We start from the raw sequence: 22,006 nt of genomic DNA on the forward strand, positions 1-22,006 counted from the left end.
TTGTTTGTTTGTTTGTTTGTTTCCCCCCCCACCAAAAAAAAAAAAAAAAAGCACAGCAGCAGCAGTAGCTAGAGCCTCTCCTCTGGCCTCTCCCTCTCTCCCTCTGACTCTTCCAAAACTTCAGCCCCCAAAGTTCAGCCCGAGCAGCGGAGGGAAACGAAGGGAAAACAGCTTTCAGCGGAGCGCTGGAAGTGATGGGAGGAGGGACCCAGGTTGGGGTCAGAGCCTCCACAGGTTGGTCTGGTGGTGCGGGGCCCTTCGGCTGGGGCAGGGGAAGGGGAGGCGGCGGGGGGGGGGCCCGAGGGGGGCCCGAGGGGGCCCCGCGGTGCCCGGGGGCTCCGGGTACGGCTCGCTGGGGCCCCGTCCCCCCGCCCCGAGGCTCGCCCTGCCGCGGCCGAGCTGTCAGAGCCTCCCGGCGCCCGCCGACATCTCGGCGGCCAGCGCGGGGCCGGGGCGCCCCTCTGCGCCTCGCACGCTTCCCCCTGCCTCGCCGGCCGGCCCCGGCGGGGAGAAGGCGGCGAGGAGGAGGAGGAGGAAGGTGGTGGAGGGCGGAGAGGGACGCGGCGGGGAAGAGAGCCGTGGGGAGAGCGTTAGCAGGGAGGCGGAAAGTTAGGCAAGGCGCAAAGTTTTCTCTCTCGCCCGGCCGCTTTCAGCGCTCCCCACCCATTGCTCCATCAGCTCCCGGGGCTCGGCGCTGGCGGCGGCGGCGGCGGCTGCAGCACAGCGCGGTGTGGGGATCTGAGAGGGGAAAAAAAAAAAAAAAAAAAAAAAAAAAAAAGTGAAAGGAAGGGTGGCTTTTTTTTTTTTTTTTTTTTTCGGTTCTGTAAGCGCGCGCGTGTGTGTGTGTGTGCCGGGAGGAGGGGAGGAGGGAGGAGGAGGTGAGCCGTCACGGTTGTGTCCGCTCGCAGGGAACAGACCACAAGTCACATCTGTGCCCCTGCCCCTGCCTCTGCCTGTGCCGCGCCAAGCGCGCCCGAACGCGGCCCTCGCCCGCCACGGGGCGGCCCGGGGGGCGCGCACATACGCGGCGGCCGCGCGCGCGTGCGCCCGGAGGGGAGCGCGCACGGGACGGGGCGGAGAGGAGGAGAGGAGGGGGGCGTGGGGGGGGGGGAGCGGGCGTGGAGCGCCGCTGCCCGCCCGCGGGCCGCACACGTAGCGCAGCGCCCGCCGCGGGGCTCTGCCTAACGGCCGGCGCGGCGCCGTTAGCGCCGTTACTCGCCGTCAGGCGCTGTTTCGCGCCGTCCCCCCCCGCCCCGGGAAACGGCGGCTGACGGGGCTGCCCCCGGGCCCGCTCCTGGGCTGCCCCGTCACGGCGCTGAGGGCGGGGGTCACGAGTGGCTCCCCTCGCCCCGCGGGGCCCGTGCGAACGCGGGGTCTGGGCCGGATCCTGCGAAAGCGCTGCCCCAGGAGGCGCTGGCCAGGAGCGGGGTCAGGCAGGGGAGCCGGGTAGCAGCCTGGGGCTGTGCGGCACACCGCTGTGAGGTGCCGAGCCGCGAGGCTTGGCAGCCCGTCCTCGTCGTTTCTGCATTTCCTATGCCTGCCATAAGAGGGGAGGGGAGCTGACCTCTATTGCCACCAAAAGTAGGTTTTCACAACAAGCGGCTGGATGCATCCCAAGGTTATCTCTGATTCTACTGAAAGCTGGTTCTGTTTCCTGGGTTTTACCCAGATGTCTTCATCAGGCGTAACACACATCAGCTTGTGGACGAGTCTTACAGTGCCCATATTTTAGGATTAGTTTTGAGCCTTGGGCTGTAGAGAGCGTGTTTCAGGTTCAGACAACGATTCAAAAGGTTTTTTGTTTGTTTTATACGAGTACATATGACCAAGTAAACTTTTGAGTCATTTATGAACATTCTAAGAAAAGAAGTCACAGGACTTTTAAAGCCACGACTTGACACATTTTCTATCAATGTGTAATGTTTCTATCAATAAGTAAAACCTAGTTCATTATTTCAAAGTCACATTTTATTGTACGTTAAAACGCATTTGCCCTTTTGAACCAGTGAAGGGCCAAGAACTACCCAAAACATTGTGTTCACACAGCCCCCTAGTGGTTAAAGCCTTGACAAGTTCACATGCATGTCTCCTCACATGAAAGTGGGTCCAAAGCAGCTTGATGCAGATTAAAAATAAAAAGCTGTAACCTTCTCAGAAGGAATGGTCACCTGCCACCATAAAGATATGCCGTGCCCTGTACAAGGCTGGTCTTTAACTGCATAGTTGCAGAGAAGAGAATCAAGGCTACAACGACCTACAGCTTTGTGAAAGAAAGGACTTACAGTAGGTAGGCAAACAGACAACTGATTTTGAAACAAATTTCCTGTATTACCTTGGAAAAGTGAGATTCCTTAAACAGGGGCTAGGCATTTGGTCCAGATATTCCTTAAACCCATAGATAACAGTGATCATAACCTATATTACACGCTAAAAATTTGATCTAAGCTCTGACCTATCATCTCAAAAGAAGAACCTATTAAGTTTAACACAATAATTAATAGCTTCCACTTATTTTATTTTAAAATATTTTGGGTCATTTCATATGAAAACTAATAATAATACATTAAGTAGTTCCTGTGCTACCTTGCTTGGTATTTAATGCAGCTTTTTAAAATCTCCCTTTTTTTCCCCTCCACCCGTCAATAAGCCAGTGGCTTTTGTATTGACAGTATATTACAGCCTCTTGAAAGCTGCGGAGGAGATAAAATAGCTGGAGGCAAGTTGGCTGTTGGGAGTTCTGATTCTTGGGTTGACAGTATGGGATTACAGGATAAACACTGTGGAATAAGACATTTCTGCTCAAAGGATCAGCAGCACAATAGCTAACCAGTGACATTTGAATATACATCATCATTAGACTTCAGACTGAACAAGCAGCAAGCTTTCCAGAAAGTTTGCATCTTTTGGAATTATATTTTCAGTCACACAGACAACAGTGTTTGGAATTTGCACTCAGTTCCTACTCAGATTTACCCACTATGTGGTATCCTGAGATAATCCTAGGAAGATGAGGCCCTTGTTAATATATGCCATCCACCTGCACAGTGACTTTTCTTTCTTTATATTGCTGTGCTTACTGAGAGTTCAGCACACATGATAGATTTTACAGGCAACGATGAGATATCTTTTCTTGTAGTTCAGTGAACATCTTGTAAGACTTTGTAAAGACCCAAGCTGTGTCATAGGCTGTCTCATGACTTCTGAAAGTGTCTAATTATCCTAAATTTGGCAGATCATATGTAAGGTTTAAGAGAGTAAAAGCAACGGTTAACATTTTCCTTGCTTTTTAGACCGAAGATGTTTGTTAGTGAAGACAGCACTGAGTAACAGTTTCAGCTTCATCAATAATATCTATCCTATACAGCAAATACTTTTTCACTGTAGTTTTCCTTCAAAACCAGTTGTAACCACCATAAAGAATAGTAGTCACTGGTTTGAGATTAATTAACATGAACAAAGTTATTTAGCAAAATATTTTTCTTCATTTTTATTTTGACCTTCCAGATTTGAGTACTGAGATGCAGGTTTACTATAGTCTGAGTAGGAACTGCAGCTTGAGAGGAGTGGAAGTATAAGTCATCTAAATTGTAATGTCTCCAGAGTATGGTATTTTTCTGCTGTCTTAATCTTCCTTCTTACTGAATTAATTTATGGTTCACATGAATCTTCTGCACATCCTGCAAACCTGCAGGTGCAGCCCACATGATGTGCCCAACCAGCAGAGAAGTGGAACACAGGACACCAGTACACCATGAGTGTACACACGTCAAACTGAAATCCACCACTGATGGGTAGTGAGGTGAGGAAGAATGCTTCCAGAGAAAACTGGTACTGAAATGTAAATGAAAAGCAGTTTCGTAGCAGGAAAAAAAAAAAAAAAAAAAAAAAACTCTAAGGGAAAAATGATGTCCAGTCCTGAATATAAAACCTTCTTTATTTTCTGTAATCACAACTATTAAAGGGGAAAACAATTCAATTCAGCATAAAAATGGCCCTGAATATTTTAGACCAATGTCATTATAAAGTCTTAATCTGGCTATTCATTTTATTCAGAAATATGGCTGTAGCCAACATGCATATCCAACATTTATATTAAGTTCCTATGCTGACTATTACTCTACAATATGTAGAATGGCTTATTGCATGATTTACACAAATTGTAGGCTCTTACTTCCTATCAGAGTTTTCTCTTTTTCCTTTTGTCCTTTTTTCTCCCTTTTTAAACTTCCTTTTATTTGAGTTTTCATGCTAGTTAATCTATCAGATTATGACATTTTTGGTAGAACTTCAACTTTTTTTAGTAATTTAATTAGGAAATAATATCTGTGCATTTATTTTGACAAAGGTCTAATTCTTTCCCTGGGAAACTGTATTTCCTACTATTTTAAAGCAGCAGTTTGATATTTGACCTGATGTAGGCAGTGCATCAAAGGTGTACTTTTTACTACTTCTGCACTATATCAGCTAAACTTAGCTGTGAAAACTGGAGATGAGAGGTGAAAAACTAGTGACTGACTATAAAAATTTTGCTTAAAGTTAAACCTGGGCAGTTGCCTAGGATTGCGTGGGAACTCAAGACAGGTAGAATCTAATTCACTAGTATGGAATTTAACTGCTTCGTCTGCTTTAACTATGGGTCTGGTCTCTCTTCCTGTCTCACTCATCGCACACCTTAACATTTCTGCAGTAGATTAAGAAGGAATCTGGAGAAATAAGCTTCATTTGCTATACAGACACTCATTTTCATTTAGAGAATATCCCCCATTCTGTGTATTTTATATGAACAGATCTTGTAGGGAGAAAACAGCATGTGATCCTGTAATTTCAGATACTGTGTGCTCATCACATGGATAGGCTGAATTAATGTTGTGTAGACATTACTAGTGATAACATTCCTTTACTTCTGAACGTATAACCGTGTAAACCCTACATTTCTTAACCAACTGGCAAAATTCACTATGATGTTCATGAAAGTATGTCAAATCCATCTGATTTGCACCGACATACTGAAGGTGATTCCAAGTCTTTCTTGCAGTTTAAATATTGCTAGAACCTCTCCGTAATGGTGGGTTATGGAGATGTAAAAAAGTTGCTGGCAGCATGTCCATCCTTTATTATTATTATTATTATTATTATTATTATTATTATTATTATTATTATTATTATAGTACAATATTCTCTGTACCCAGTCTCTTTTAACTCTCTTTGAGAAGTTGCTACCACATTGTTTGATTTAATCCAAACTTTCCCAGATGCATTAGAAGATGGTCTTAAAGACAAATATGCTTCCAGTACTATGTAAGCGCAACTAAGCTCAAATACTTTTCTATATGAAAAATAATAGATACAGATGTTTCTTTTTAGCTCTACAACAGTTTTTGAAAGGGACTTTAGATGGTTTTAAACATGAGCAAAGAACAAAAACAGTTTAACACACTTTAGAGATGAAGAGAACAAGGTACAAGAAATTTCAGCAACTTGCTTGAAAAATAAAAAATAATAAAAAAAAAAGAAGTCAAAATATATATTTTGGATCTATTTGCTAGTTCTTTGGTCATCCTTTCTCCAATGAGTACACACTTTGACACTTAAGACATCTCTAGATTGAAGTTTCTTCTTCCTTTGTTGTCAATTTCAATCTCTGTCCATCACTTTTTTTTTCTATAGCTTGGTAATTGCTAGTCAGAGACCACATGTAGTGTACTATATGCATTCTGGAATATGTCTCAGCTTATCTCATATAACACTTGAGGATATTTTTCCCCAGTGCATCTCAGTGTTTTGCAGTTCTCTTAGTGTGCTGCCATTTGTTTTCCTTATACTATTACAGTCAAAAGTGATTGCCTTGGAGAGTTAGTTGGAAGCATGATGGGAAAGTCTCTCTCTCTCTCTCTCTCTTTTTAAAATCCAGTTTAACTGCTTCAGTCTTGAACTTTAATTGTTAATGGGATTTTGCTTCTTTTATCATGGTATCTTGCAATGAACATTTGTGCACTTAAATTGCTTTTATAAATGAGTCCTAACAAATAAAATGCCCCAGTCACAGCTGATACTGATTGGTGACTCAGTATCTTAAAAGCAACAAAAATGTCAAATGTAATACTGCAAGGAAAGTCACAAAATCTGTCATGTCCATTCTCAAAAGATGACTGCTAAGAGTTCCCTACTTTTAGCAGAATATTTTTTCTCCTATTTACACCTTGCTTAAAGGACATTTAAAGTGGATGTGGCAAGCTAAGCTGAATTCAGTACAGAATGTTAAAATTGGCTTTAAATAAACTGTCATAATGATTCCTCATGCATCATAACTTCCTTATTCATTTTCTCTCTCTTTTATAATTGCTTCAGATATTAAAACACCATTGGATCTTTATGTTAAGAGAAAGAAAAGAAGTATTGAGAACCTAATTCTTGTCTTTTTTCCAATGACCTAATGTTTTAGATTTTGATCTCTCCTAGCAGATAATTCAGCTACTCTTAACTGCAGGAGCTTAATCAGTCTTATTTGAACTTGAGCTTGATTCTAAGCCGTCATGCAAAGATCTAGTTAGAATGCCAAGTATTCGTACTGCTCTTTAGTACAACTACTTTGCTGAGGTCATCTACATGTTGTGACAAGGGCACAATGTATAGACAGGGTGAGACTTTATTATAGGCATTGGTTATCATCTGGAACCTGGTATAAGTCAGAAATGAAAATACAATGTCCAAAAACTACTTTCCTTTTAAAAGTACTTTTTCTTTCATGGACTGCTCACACTGGATCATAAGTGAAATAATGGTTGGAATTGACTGTTGTATCAAGGTAGAGCTCTGAATTTTCATGCTCTCCTTTGAGTGCCCCAATTTGTTATTCTGATTTCAGATCCAAAGAGTTGTTCTTGGATCTTGGACCAATCTATCCAAGTCTGTGGTAGTCCTGGTTGTATTTTCCAAATTAAAAATACTGAATTGACCTCACCTGTGTATGTATATATATATATACAGAAATATATGCAATGAGTGAAAGGGATTTATTCCATCTGTATGTGAATGGAAAAGGAGAATAAGGGGAATAATGAACCGATGGCTAAAGGGTTCTTTTAAAAACTTCAAAATGTTTCAGAGTTGATTCAAAGTTCAAATGTTGATCTTCCAGCATTCATAACTCTTCTGGTTAGTGAGTTTCCGTTTTGTAGGGCTGGAGAGTCTTTAATTATATTTGATTTCAAGGATAGAAAATGTGACTTTCTACTTTGAAAGTTAACTCACAAATATGCTTAAATATGGGAGCTTCTGAAATCCACCATACTAATGCTGTCATGAAATACCTCTCTCAATTAGAGCAGAGCTATATGTGAGGAAGATGGAGCAATGGCTCAAAAGAAGAAACAAAGGAAGCTGCCACTTGAAGAGTGGTTTGTGATATACTGTCCCAGGAAGGCTGCCTATTCTTAAACTGTGGCACAGAGTCTGTGGCCACTGCTTATCTCTTTGTAATTTGTAAAATTATCCTCTATATGGTGAGCATTTTAATTTGACTATTTCCGATTTCTTGGTGCACCTGGAACATTTGCATATGCAATTATCCTCTGGCCCATGACTTCTGCAAACCAATACACTGTGTACAAGCCAAAAATGAATTTATCCTTGATATATATAAGTAAAATTGTTGACAGTACTCTGGAAAAAAAAAAAAAAAGATTGCCTTTATGATCTCAACTCCATCATTTCATTTGTTCTAGCACTGAGAAACTTCAAAGCTGAATTATAATTGTTACTGCAACATAGTAGAAATCATATAATAAAAAATAATTGTTGTGCTCTGAAAAACAGCTTTAAAACCTGTCCTAGACCAAGGCGGCAACCTTGTACCACAGATCAGTGTGACGAGGTCAGGCTTCTTCTGCCTGACTTGTTACTGCCAATTAATGGGTATTGCAGTGATAGCAAAGTAAATATATTACTACTAAAGAAGAAATGCCACGAGCTAGGAGATAAGAACTATGGCAACTGTTACAAAATCAAGATGTCAGCAGCAGTTATTTGGCATCTTTAGTTCAATGCCATTACAAGCAAATAAAATATTTGTACTTGAAATAGTAGTTTTACTACTCCATAGTCTACAACTTAATAGTCACAGAATTAACTGAATCTTCAGGCACATATGCCTAGCAGCTACAGTCTTGTGGGTTTTTGGTGGTGCGGAAAGTACATGAAACTCTAAGCTTTATTGTCAGTGCCTCCCATAACATTACTGCTATTTCCTGTTTCAGTCTTTAATAATACAGAATAGGTTGGGATTTCAAAATGTTTTCTTCTCCCCACCAAAAACAGTTTAAAGAATGGTTGCAATGCAGTCCAAATCACACTTTTATAAAGAAGCTGGATAGCTACTTTTTGCATTTTCTAAACAATTTCACTTACTTCACTTAAAAGACAAAAAGTTCTTCCCTACATATACATATATGTATATATATATATATAATATGTATATATATATATATATATAATATGTATATATATATATATATAATATGTATATATATATATATACATATATATATATTTGTGTGTGTGTGTGCGTGCTGATGTGTATGTATTCTTATTCATTTAATGGCCAAATATGCACACACACACAAACATTAGTTTAGTGCTTTGTAAAAGATGTTGTTAGAATTGAAATCACTACTAAAAAAATTGGGCTAAAAGAAATCCTATGTATGAAAGGAAGGATGATCTTTAATTGGAGTGCTACATTTATGCAGAGGAAACACATAGACATCTGGTCCTCCATGCATAGTTTTAGTAGGCATTTATTCAGGAAATCTGTTGTAGAAGCATACCAATGGATACATTTTTCCAGGCTCCAGAGGAAAATGCTGTTCATCAAGAGAGCAACTAGCTAAGAATACCTCATTTTGTAACAGAGAGGCATCAAAACAAATACATAATGGGCCAATCCTAGCTCTTACAGTATTTCAGTCTGTCTTTGCCTTATTCAGAACCAATTTTATTCACTTCCAGCCTTTAAAACACTTCACAGTATTATTGTAAAGGCTAGGCCAATAATATAGGCTCTAAATTTAATCAGTATTACCAGGAAAACTAAATAAATCAATGTAAAGTAGCAACAGATTAATAGTATTGTACCCTTTAAATGAAAACCAGTTATTGTGGAGGTGAACAAGAGAAAGAAACCATTAAGCATATAATCACAGAATGATTGGGTTGGAAGGAACCTTAAAGACCATCTAGTTCCAACCCCCTGCCATGGGCATGGATGCCACCCACTAGATCAGGTTGCTCAAAGCCCCATCCAGCCTGGCCTTGAACACCTCCAGGGATGGGGCTTCCACAGCTTCTCTGGGCAGCCTGTGCCAGTGCCTCACCACCCCCATAGGAAAGAATTTCCTCCTCATATCTAATCTAAACCTACCCTCTTTTAGTTTAACCATTACCCCTTGTCCTATCACTGCAGTCCCTGGCAAAGAGTCCCTCCCCAGCTCTCTTGCAGGCCTCCTTTCAGTACATGAAGGCTGCTGTAAGGTCTCCCTGGTCTTCTCTTATCTAGGCTGAAAAATCCCACTCTTTCAGCCTTTTTTAATCGGAGAGGTGCTCCAGCCACATGATCATCCTCATGGACCTTCTCTGGACTCGCTCTAAGACGTTCACATCTTTCTTGTGCTGGGGGCCCCAGAGCTGAATGCTAGAGCAGTGCTAGGTGACGTCTCACGAGAGCAGAGTAGATGGGGAGAATCACCTCCCTCGATCCATTAGCCACTCTTCTTTTGATGCAGTCCAGGATATGGTTGGCTTTCTGAGCTGCAGGCACACATTGCTGGCTCATGTTAAGCTTCTCATCAACCAACACCCCAAGGTCCTTCTCCTCAGGGCTGCTCTCCACCCATTCTCTGCCAGCATCACCACCGTATGGCAGAGATATGCTACTTCACTTTAAACCAGACCTGTGCAGTCTGTATGTCACCTTTAATTCATGGAATTGCACATGTTTGGATCTGGATTAAACCTCAGGACATCTAATCAGCTTTGAGACAGGATAATAGACATTCTGAGAGCATCTCTAAAAGCTATCCAGAATTTTTGAAAAAATCTTCCTGTATCCTCAATAAGTGACCTCTTCCAGTAGCTCACTACCTTTAATTTTATTTTTTTCCTAATAGCTAAACAAAGTACTTTTCCCTGTAAATAAATTGATTCATTCTTGTCCTATCCTAGACAGACCACACAGCAGACTTTTCAGCACTGGAAGATCTTTATTTTGTCCTTCTTCCACCTCTCCCATAGACCAAACAATGCCTTTTCCTTCAAACATTCCTCAGAGGTTGTATTTCTGAAAATTATTAGCACTCTTGTTCCTTTTCCCTGAGTGCTTCTCAACTTACCATAAAAGTCACCAAGTTCACTGGACTGATTTGCAAATAGTTTGGTAGCAGAAGCCTCACATGATCCACAGACAACAGAGCAATTACCTCTTGTATTTTACTTACAGTGTTCTTGATATTATGGCTGAAAATGAGATTTGCCTTTTTGTCAAAAATATACTGACCTAGTAAGTTTATATTCCACCCTAATTTGATATCCCCATCTACATCACTGTCCAGGATGCTAGTCTGATATTTTATTTTTTTTTCTTGCTCTATGTACTTATTACCAATTACTTTGAAATTATCGCTATTTATCTTTGTTCAGCTCAGCAAAAGCAATGTGAACACTCTCCAAAGTATTTTTGTAACTTCTTTCAGCTAATTGCTATCCATATGTTTTTAAACATATAAAATATACTCACCAAAGCTGTTACTGAACTTATGATAAACGTTATCACTATCAAAACACCTGTGTTCCAGTAAGCCATGCCATGTGTTTCAAGGCACAGCTGAGCCAAGCAGTTGTGACTCCGCCATTCAAATATCTAGCTCCGATGTGAAAACATACAGATGTTATCGAGTAGGTCAGAACCCAAACTAATAAATGCTGGCTATATTACTCTTGAAACCCACTGTAGGTAGCCTGTTAGCTGTGAGCAGAATTAGCCTGTGTCCTGAAAAGCTTATCAGCTCAGGTTGAACTATATCCGTGGCAACAGAGCAGTTCAGCTTCATCAACAAATCAGTGAGGATTTAAGCATTCTTCTTTGAAAACTAGCTTCTAAGAGTTACCCAGGATAATAACATTGAGGGTGCTAAGCCTCAACTGACTTAATGTGGAGCTTAACATTAGTAAAAGAACTTAACATTTTAAAAAAGCAGATCATCTATAAGGACATGTTCTAAAGTTTGAAAATTTTATTTCAGGTTTCCTGGTATTTCATTCATGACCCTCTTCTCTGTAAACCTCTCTCTTCACCCTAAGAACAGCAGCAGTTCAGCATTTTCCTGCTGTGCATTTTCAGAGATCCTTGGATGAAGGATGCTACACAGGCATGAACATAGCTGTTTGGTCTAGTTTGCTAAAGCAGGGAATCAAATTCAAGTCTTTTGCACTGTCTTGCAGAGCACTAACCACAGCAAAGATATTTGGCTGGCCCAGAACTAACATGTGATACTGAAGTCATATCCAGACTGGGGATTTCTTAAATCACTGTATTCTCAGGAAGCAGTAATTTTTGGACTAAGGGCAGGATGATTGTTTTGTCTTCTTGCAAAATTTTTCAGATACTGATTGTGATTACAGTATGAAATAAGAGATCTCTCCAGTGTGATAGTTATTAAATCCATCTCATATCACAGCCAAGATTAGAAATCAGTAGAACTCATAGGACTGTCTGTTCAGAGTAGAAAAGTATTTATTTGCAGTAAGATGTTTATATAAGCAATAAAAATAAAATCAAAGGACAGAATTAGACAACTTTCAGGTAAAAGCTACGCAAAGTTACACAACACTTGAAGTACTTACAGATATACTAGAATGAATTAATTTGTCTCATGCAGACAGTATTGGTCATCTGATACAGAGCTTGACTTTAAAAAAAATGTTCAGCATTTAAAACTGGTTGCATATTGTTTATTAGTACAGAGCCTCAAGAATGAAATGTTTCAAGCCACATAGGAAGCACAAACAAACTCCAGACAAAGGCAAGTTTGGATTTGTTCGTTAAGTCTGATATGTAGTTTGAGAATATTAAATAATTTTGCTCTATGACTTAACACAGAATTCCATCAGTCACCAGGTAAGAGGCAATGGGTATACTTCATCCCCTCTTGGTTATTTCTGTTCATGTGTCTTGTGAACTTCCCTCAATCATTTGTCATTAAAATCAGTCCTACTGGCAGTAAGGTTTCCATGCTGAGAGCTGGGAAGGAAAATATTGATGATTACAGAGATATACAGCTGCTATTACTGACCCTGACTAGTTTATTTTGGACACCCTAGATTATTATTTTTAACTTTATTTTTTTTTTTCCTTTTGGGTAAAAACTTGGGAGTGTGCTTGAAAAAACAGGTCTCCAAGGAGGGTGGAAAATGCCCATTTGTTATCTAATTCTGTTCACCGTGTAGGCAATGTAATCTTGAGCTAAACAGCAAGATTCTAAACTTTATTGTTATTGTTTATCTATATGATAGTGCAAAAGATAGATTCATTTTTATTTGCACAAATGTAGTGCTACTCATCCAGTGTAAGAGACCACAATAAAGTTGAGATTGAGTCCTTCTTTACTTTAAAAGGAAATTTCAGTCCCTACATATTTTTATCATCATATTTTCTTTGTATATTAAAAAAAAATCTTTCCTTGATTTCCCTTATTAAAATTTATACAAGTGCATATAATGGAAGTAGATCTTACTCAGAATTCTGTTGAATACACAGAGAGAATAAAAGTAACTGCTTTCAGTTCTCTCAGAACTACCAGCTCTAAGAGCAACTAGTTAGCTTCCTTTCAAACATTCATGGAGCTTTATGTTGATATAGTCTGATAATTGAGTTTACATATCTTTAGCAGGTCATCCACATACAAAAAGTATATCGAGGATTAAATTAAACAAATAGTATTAAGAGCACCTTTTGACACCAGTCATCCGGCCCCCAATACTTCATAACACTGACATCACAGCTGCCCTCCTAGACAATCTGACTCAATCAGTTTCATGTTACTGCAGATTTTCTTCTGTGAGTACAGAATTGCTTGTCCCAATATTTTTTGCCTTCTATCTTCAATAGTGCTGCAACACTTCCAAGTGAATTAACTAAATGTTTCCTCTGCTTTTTCTAGTTCTCATGTTATCATTGGCTAATCTTCTCCAGTCACCACAGACATCTATATTCTCAACTCTCTCCACTTCTTCCTCTGCTTTCCATGTTAGATGATATAATCTCCAAATACTGGTAACATTCAGTGCAGCTTCTCCTTTAACCCATGAGCTACTTATCTTTCACTCTCTTGTCTTCCTCATTCTTAAATAGATTTTTGCCCCACATGAATTAAAAATAAGGAAAAAGGGTGAGGTATTTAGATGAAAGAAAACTGACAAGTAAGTATATAAATTTATTGCACTCATTTGCCACATAAAATGATTCACATAGCATGTTACATTAGTAAATACACTTATTTTGGAGTGCTGACTATCAGTAGCTATTCACAAGTAGAAACACATAGCAAATCAGGAAATACTAGAGGCAATGACCAGAGGAGAAATGTCTTGTGGGAGAAATGTTGGGCATCCCAGGAATTCTTGTGTCAATTCTGCTTTCTTTGCTACTCTGTGTGACCTTAGCAAAGCTACAGTCTTTGTGTGGTTCAGTTCCTCCTGTGTAAAGCAGGTATTATAAGAAGTTTCCAATTTACAGGATCAGAGAGATATACACTCAGCTAAAGCTCTGAGATGAAGATAGTGGTCATTAATATACTCCATTGGAATAATGCAGTTTTGACAGGAAAGAAACAGTTCATTTGTACAGATCAAGCTTTCCTGGGACTTGGAATTCTGTGAAAGTCTTACCCAATTTCTCCTCCAAATACAAGGTGCATTTCCTGACCTTACTGCATCAAGTGTAAACATATGGTAGGGTAAATGTTTATACAGTTACAGAAATATCCCAAACACTCCAATATATACTTTTCTGTTACTAGGAAGAGGTTTAAGAGAACTCAAGAGATGGTAGAGGTACAAATTATATTGCTGAGACACTGCTTAGGTAGTATTGTGAGAAATATAACAAAAAAGTTCAGTGCACAAAATCCACTTAATGGCTTGTAGTAAAGGCCAGCAAATGGAGATTACAATGCAAGGCAACCTAATAACGTCTTGAAGTCTTCTAATAAATTAAAAAAAAAATAATTGAATAAGTAGAACAAATAATGTAGTATAAGAGGTTGCATATGAACTGTAACGGACTACAGAGATGGATACACATTGTCGTTTACACCTACCTTTCACTTTTTATGTCATTTTTGCAAGTAAAATGTAGTATATGATCATTCTACTTCTTATATATTCTATTAATCCTTTCCAGAATGCAATTTACACATATTTTTTCTTTCCCAATTTAAGGCATATGTTTTACTCTTTCAAATCTTTGTTACAGAGTTTTTATACAATATTTTTTATTTTTCACTGTGGTCTCACTCTACCTACCCTCAAACACCTTTTCTCCTATTTGCTTCCAACCCCATCTCCGAAGCTTTTAAATTTCATTTCCATACATTGAAAAAATATTTACCTTGAGATTTTAACAATAACAAAAATTAAACTAAATACAACATTACTACTGAAAAGCAATCAAAATGTTTTACTTTGGAGAAGAAGCAACACAACACAACAGTTGCATACCAGAGTAAAATGGTCACAACGTCCATGATGGCTTTTCATTTTCTGTGTGTATGCTTTTCTTTCTTCCACAGAAGAATATTTCTAAATATTTTCCAGCATTTAAGAGAAAATAAGTCTCCTGATCAATTATTACAACTTTTTAGATTTTGGTCTATTTACTTTAGATTACTTCAGAATGTAACCATCTATGAAAAGGCATCAAAGTCTTGCAGCAAAAGAAACTTTTCTAATAATATTCCTGCATCATTGCAGGACTTCCTTCCTTCCTTTATGAAAACAAGTCATTCATATAGTATTTTGAGAAGGCATTTACCATGCACTGGGCAGTACTAATTCACTAACATGGGGAAGAATTTCACAGAATCACAGAATTTCTAGGTTGGAAGAGACCTCAAGATCATCGAGTCCAACCTCTGACCTAACGCTAACATTCCCCACTAAACCATATCCCTAAGCTCTACATCTAAACGTCTTTTGAAGACTTCCAGGGATGGTGACTCCACCACTTCCCTGGGCAGCCTGTTCCAATGCCTAACAACCCTTTCAGTAATGAAGTTCTTCCTAACATCTAACCTAAAACTCCCCTGGCTCAACTTAAGCCCATTCCCCCTCATCCTGTCACCAGGCACGTGGGAGAACAGACCAACCCCCACCTCGCTACAGCCTCCCTTGAGGTACCCATAGAGAGTGATAAGGTCGCCCCTGAGCCTCCTCTTCTCCAGGCTGAACAAGCCCAGCTCCCTCAGCCGCTCCTCGTAAGACTTGTTCTCCAGACCCCTCACCAGCTTCGTCGCCCTTCTCTGGACTCGCTCGAGCACCTCCATGTCCTTCTTGTAGCGAGGGGCCCAAAACTGAACACAGTACTCGAGGTGCGGCCTCACCAGAGCCGAGTACAGGGGGACGATCACCTCCCTAGCCCTGCTGGTCACGCTGTTCCTGATACAAGCCAGGATGCCGTTGGCCTTCTTGGCCACCTGAGCACACTGCTGGCTCATATCCAGCCGACTATCCACCATCACTCCCAGGTCCTTCTCTGCCTGGCAGCTTTCCAACCATTCCTCTCCCAGCCTGTAGCTCTGCTTGGGGTTATTGCACCCCAGATGCAGGACCCGGCACTTGGCCTTGTTGAACTTCATGCAGTTGACCTCAGCCCATCGGTGCAGCCTATCCAGATCCTCCTGCAGAGCTTTCCTACCCTCAAGCAGATCGACACACGCACCTAGCTTGGTGTCATCTGCAATTTAGATATAATGAGCTCAGTCTCAGGGAAAGAAAAATCTTCAGGGCAGCAGACTGCAAGTGATTACAATAAAAATAAAAATAAAAAATAATTTAAAAAAATATGAATAGAATCCAGCAAAGCTGAAGCTAGAGAAGTGACAAATCTCAAAGAGGATGGATGAAGCAGTCTATCAGGCAGAAGTGAAATACCATCACATAGCAAGATAGCAAGAATGGGCAGGAGTCACAAGCAAGCTACCAAGAGGCATTCAGTTAACTGATTAGTACTGCTAGGAAGAAGACTGTGTTAGGCAGTTGTATGGTCACTGACTGTTGGAAATCAGTAATTAGATGAAAATCATACATGAAAAAAAAAAAATGGAGAAAATTTTAGCCTGTTACTCAGAGGAGCTGTGTTTACAGAAGTTAGATGCTCACTAAATATTAGAGCAAAAAAATATCAGAAAGGGACCAAGGAGCTGCTGCAAACACAACATGTAATGGCAGAACAAGATGAGGCCTGTAGAAATAGTGAGAGATAGAGAGTATACAGCTTAGAGGGAACCCTAGGTGCTCAGGAAGCCTGTGAGATTTGTTCTGCACTCTTTTGAAGTGCCTACATAGGGTATGAGTTGTACACTCCCTGTTTTAAGACAATGCACTCCATCATTTCTCTCTCCCCATGTTGGAAAGTATGATGCTAATTTACTACATTATTTACTTATTAGTAACCTGTCAAATGCCAATGCAAAATTGTGAGAGACAAAGCTATGAGGACATAAAGTATCAGGCTTGTACTACTCAAGGTGCAACTGATTCCACTCTTCAGGAAGTAAACTCCTGCTGACTATGAAGTTCTTGGTCTGAAAAGCCTGGTCTTGATAAACCTCTGAATTTCTAGTTCATTCTTTACTCTCATTGCTTCCCCTGCCCTGAAATACTGTTTTTCTTGCCCACCTTCAGTCTCTAGTAAGACTAGGTGGTAAGAAAATGGTAACAAAGGTTTTCCTCAGGTATTTGTCCAAGGTTTTCAGGGAATGGTGAAAAACATTCAGCTTGTAGCTGTGGCTGACAGTTCAAATACTCCATAGCTGCTGTTTTTCCATGCTTTTGAGCAATATTGCACTCATTTTTGAGTCCATAAGTTAAAGTATGTTAGCACAGAAAAGCAGATACCTCACTTTGGGTGACTGCTTCTCACTAAACTTTGTGGGCCAAAGTGTTACTCTGTCACCTTACATGGGAGGAGAAGTAAGGAAAACAATAGTGATAACAGAAAGAAGAAAACAAAACAAAACAAAACAAAACAAAACAAAACACAGATTTTGCAAAAGTCAGTATTATTGTCGTGTGGTCAACTGTATCAATATAATTGTGCTGAAAAAGAAAAGGACAGACAGTAAAATGTCTTTTGTTCCTCTAACTTTTTTTTTTTTCTGTTTCTTCTTGACACTAGCTTGGAAAGGAGAGTAAGGAAATAGAGCCAGACAATCTATTTCCAGTGTAAAGAGAGGAAGACAGAAAGGGACATGTTTGGATGTAAGTACAAGATTGCATAGCTTAACAGTCCAAAAGAGAGCAGACTTTCTTACAAAAAGAGGAAAAAAAAAAAAAAAAAAAAAAAAAGCAGCTCCTTAGAGATCCCAATGACTAAGTTACCCTCCTTTTAGAAGCTTCTATTTCTCATATTAAAAACTAACAAATGGAGTAGTAATAGGGGTTCCTGAAGGAGGCTAGTAAACAGAGACCCAAAATGGGTATTATTCATATCCAATTCAGTGTGCCAAAGTGTTCATAGCTTACATCCCAGGTTTCTCCTTTGTGCTCTGCTGAGGCCTTTGCCAAATCCCTACATACATTAAAAATACTAACCACACTCTGTACCAGCTTGACAGACTGCATATCATCAGAGAATACAAATTCAGCCTGGATACTAAGTTTTTTTTTAACGTGTAAACAGTCATATACAAGGATGACCAGTAGTGATTAAGCTATGGTACCACACAGAAGTTCCTCCATGTGAATTGAATTAATTGATATATTAGTAGCAAAATAGCCAGGTGGGCCAGGCTAATTAAGACTATGATTGCTAATTGCCAACACTAGGGACAATATGAGTGGTTGCAGAGGCAATAGATGCAGTCTGTAACAGCTCTATAAACTGCTAGATAGTCAAGACTGGGGAAGAAAACAGGGGAGAAAAAGTTGCTGAAGATGGTAGACTAACTCATTGTAGGCTCCATTCAGATATGGCAAAAGTGACCACTACTATAGAAGATTTCTGTCATTTCACAGAAGTCTGGTTCAGTTGTCTCCAAGTGGGGTTTGAGCATCCCAGGGGTTGCACAAGACACTTTCAGTAAATAAATAAAATAAAATAAAACTAAATAAAAATAAAAGTGTTTATCTCTACCTTTTTTATTTTTTTTCTGAATGTTTTATTATGTACATACTATATTAGTACATGTATGTAGTTTATGAGTAAAAAAAACATGTAATGGTGCACGCCCAAAATTTTTTACTGATAAGGTTGCATGATCAAAAAGGTTTGAAGTCCACTGGTCTAGTTTAAAGGTTCAGAATATCCCTTCTTTCAGGGTTCCAGTTCCCTGTATATTTCAGTCTCTCTGGGATAATGTCAAGTAGTTTGGCTGCAACTAAAAAAACCACTAAAGAAACCACAAACCTTATCATGGAATAGAATGTGGTTGTTGTCATTTGTAAAATTTAAGATTTAATTCAAACACACTTTAAACTTAATGTTTCTTTATTGTGCTCAATAAACCAACCATACTATACAATTGTGGAACCAAATGGGACCAAATAAATGTTATATTCAGATTGACTAAACACATGCTATGGAGAAAGTACTAACTGGAAATGTTACATCCAAATCTGGAAACTATTTTAATAAGTTTGTATGACATAGCAGTATTAAGCTTGAAAAAAAAAATCCAGATAAAATACATATTTTAGGATCACAAAGTTTTAAAATGTTAGATACTGAGATATTGTAGATCAAACAAATTTAAAACCATGACATCTATGGAAGTGCTATGGATAATATCTTTAAGCAGTACCAACATTGTGAGTTTTAAAACATCTGTTATTAAGTTAAATTAATTTCAGAAAAGCTATGTCATTTTTTATACTGAATGGTTGGTTCTCCGTACTTCCTTTATCAAGCATTACAGTGTTCTGGATATTCCTGCCTTTATGGTTCCTACCCTCCCCTCCAATTCCCTTTCTACTGAACCAGAAAGTTTACTCCATTAAAACAAACTCTTATTCCTGTCTGTTTTTCTGTCAAAAATAGTAACCTCCTTGGATGCTGGCAGAGGTGCTTTAGAGTGGACCAATTTCTAAAACATCCCAACTGCCTTGAAGGTGACATTCAGAAAAGGCGCATTATCTTTTGCACTTTATTCACTGTAGCTTCACTGAGGGACTATAAAAATAAAGATTTCAAATAAATATTTTAGCTTGTTTGAAAGGAAACTTCTGTGATTTTTTTTCTTTAACCATAGCTTAAAAGGAAAATGTGAAATATTACATGATATCAAATAAATTCTGAATAATAATCAATTCTACTGAGTAACAATACTTGTGGTAGCATTGCATACCCAAATGTAATTCCATCAAGATCACAAACCACATTGTCTTGTCAGATTTTGCCAGCCTACGTGGCAGGCTTGTAGGAGGAATATTTATTTCCCATGCTACTTACATCTGTGTAGTCATGTTCAGTTTTTATTTTCAGGGAGGTTAACAACATACAGCAACTCTGTTGAATCCTCTCTTCCTCAACTTCAGTCTGATTTTTATTCTCCTGAGCACAAAATGTTAGGGAAGTTTTTGTTGTTGTTGTTGTTGTTTTGTTGCATTTTGTTTTTCAACGAGCTGCCTGTGGTAATTATAAGTGCATTATTTCACTAAGAGAACTAGATGAGATTTATTACATATCTATACACACTTTCTAGCTCAAAACATTATCTTTCACCTAATTTTTAGGATCTTGTCTTGATAGATTGCTGCCAAAGGATTCATGTACAGTCTTTCATGACATCTGCCCCATATGTCATTATGTTCATGTTTCTGTGCTACCACACAAGTTGTCGCAGATGCCACATTTTTATTTTTTTTTTATTTTATTTTATTTTATTTTATTTTATTTTATTTTATTTTATTTTATTTTATTTTATTTTATTTTATTTTATTTTATTTTATTTTATTTATTTTATTATTTTTTACTTTTCTTCCTATCTGACACATCCTTGGCTTTCTCTTTCTTTCTTTCTTTCTTTCTTTCTTTCTTTCTTTCTTTCTTTCTTTCTTTCTTTCTTTCTTTCTTTCTTTCTTTCTCTCTTTCTCTCTTTCTCTCTTTCTTTCTCTCTCTTTCTTTCTTTCTTTCTTTCTTTCTTTCTTTCTTTCTTTCTTTCTTTCTTTCTTTCTTTCTTTCTTTCTTTCTTTCTTTCTTTTTCTTTCCTTCCTTCCTTCCTTCCTTCCTTCCTTCCTTCCTTCCTTCCTTCCTTCCTTCCTTCCTTCCTTCCTTCCTTCCTTCCTTCCTTCCTTCCTTCCTTCCTTCTTTTTCTTTGTAAGGTTTGAAATTATATCTTTAAAGCTATTTTAGTATTTGTTCCTCGCTTGATTGACAATGTGCATTATGTTTTACCCCTTCTGTACCAAAAATACAAGAAATAAAAATGTCACTTTCTGACCTCATGTCAAGAGCTTGTGTGTTTCTTTTGACTTGTTCTCTTAGAAACTTTTCAGTTAGCTGGTTAGGACTAGATACTTCCTGCTTCAATTAAGCAGGAAGACAAAGATGTTAATATCCTTGCTTTATAGCTTAGAAATATTCATAGTCCTCAGCCTGAAATGTCTTCTGCTAAGATGAGTATTGTATTGTATGCTTTAGGTGCTGTATAGGTATTACATGCACAACCTTGAAATACATCCTTATATAAACTCCAGTTTGCATGAAATGCTAAAATCAGCATTTTCAGTAGTGCTTTGGTCTCACACAACATTGCTTAAATAGAAGTATGGCCAGCTTCAGTTCTGTTGTCAATATGTATTCTGTTCTTGCCAGAATGCATATTGACTTGCAAAACAATACAGCAACACAGAACATCCACTTTCTGGGTCTGTTGTCCAACTGTGTGCCTGCAGTTCACCTCCTGAGGTCTTACACTGCTGACCTATGGCCTGACAACTTAAATTTATTTGAAGCTTTTTTATCTCTCTCTCTTTCAGCTGGTGCGCTCCTCGAAGATGGAACTGAGCATTGTCTATGGAGGGACAAGATGTATCGCCTGCTCTAGGTTTAGATCAGAACTCAAACCTTACTGTTTCCTTTGGCTTTAGCTGATTAACTGAGCTCAGCCATTAATATCTGTGAAATGTCTTGGCATGTATCTGTGAAATGTCTTTGCATCTGAAAGGTGTTATTTAAGTACAATGTGTATTGCATATAATAATAATCTGTATCTGAGTTATTTTTCTGCAGGGATGAATGTATTGGTTTTTAATTGTTATTTTTAATGGATGAGAGTAAAATATTGTTCTGTTTTATTTGATCTCTATCCCTGGTGGGCTTTTTTTTTCTTTGCTTTTTTTTTTTTTTTTTCTTTCCAACAGTGTGACAGTTTCCTCTTTAGACTTTTAATTATGTCTCCAAGGACCTCCTGTATTAGCAATGGTGGTGGCAGTTTACCATTCTAAGAGCTAACTAAGAGCTAACCCAGCTAGGTATTCCCCGTCTATAGCAAGTTTTACAAAGATGAGTATTGTGTATTTTTAAACTCCAGTGTAGTTTGGGGATTTACTTGTATGACAGTTTGGCTGAAATGGCCAAACCACTTTTATATCTGACCACAGAAGAAACTGCCATGCCCATAAGTGTGTTATCATGGATCATCAGGTCATGGATCAGAGGCAAATACGGACCTTCAGATCATTTTTTTCACAACATTATAGCTAACAACATTGTCCTCAGGAGGTGATCTGATCTCAT

At 38.9% G+C, this 22,006-nt stretch overlaps 1 protein-coding gene and 1 long non-coding RNA gene across 3 annotated transcripts in view; one reads left to right on the top strand and one right to left on the bottom strand.

The window, feature by feature from the left end:
• BNC2 (basonuclin zinc finger protein 2) overlaps positions 1 to 705 on the bottom strand; it is a 351,311-nt gene extending 350,606 nt beyond the window's left edge. The window contains exon 1 of one of the 2 annotated variants that reach the window (XM_084504853.1): positions 664 to 705. In XM_084504853.1, coding sequence (XP_084360979.1) covers positions 664 to 675 — 12 coding nt within the window. In that variant the 5' untranslated portion in view covers positions 676 to 705. The remainder of the gene's footprint in view (positions 1 to 663) is intronic. The other variant, XM_084504855.1, reaches the window with a different exon arrangement.
• LOC311427483 lies at positions 69 to 21,564 on the top strand. Its single transcript, XR_014687382.1, has 3 exons — positions 69 to 234; positions 17,447 to 17,529; positions 21,247 to 21,564. It is a non-coding gene; the product is annotated as an uncharacterized lncRNA (long non-coding RNA).
• Positions 21,565 to 22,006: the final 442 nt, after the last annotated feature.

The sequence above is a fragment of the Aythya ferina genome (assembly GCF_964211825.1).
Source record: "Aythya ferina genome assembly, chromosome: Z".
NCBI lineage: Eukaryota > Metazoa > Chordata > Aves > Anseriformes > Anatidae > Aythya > Aythya ferina.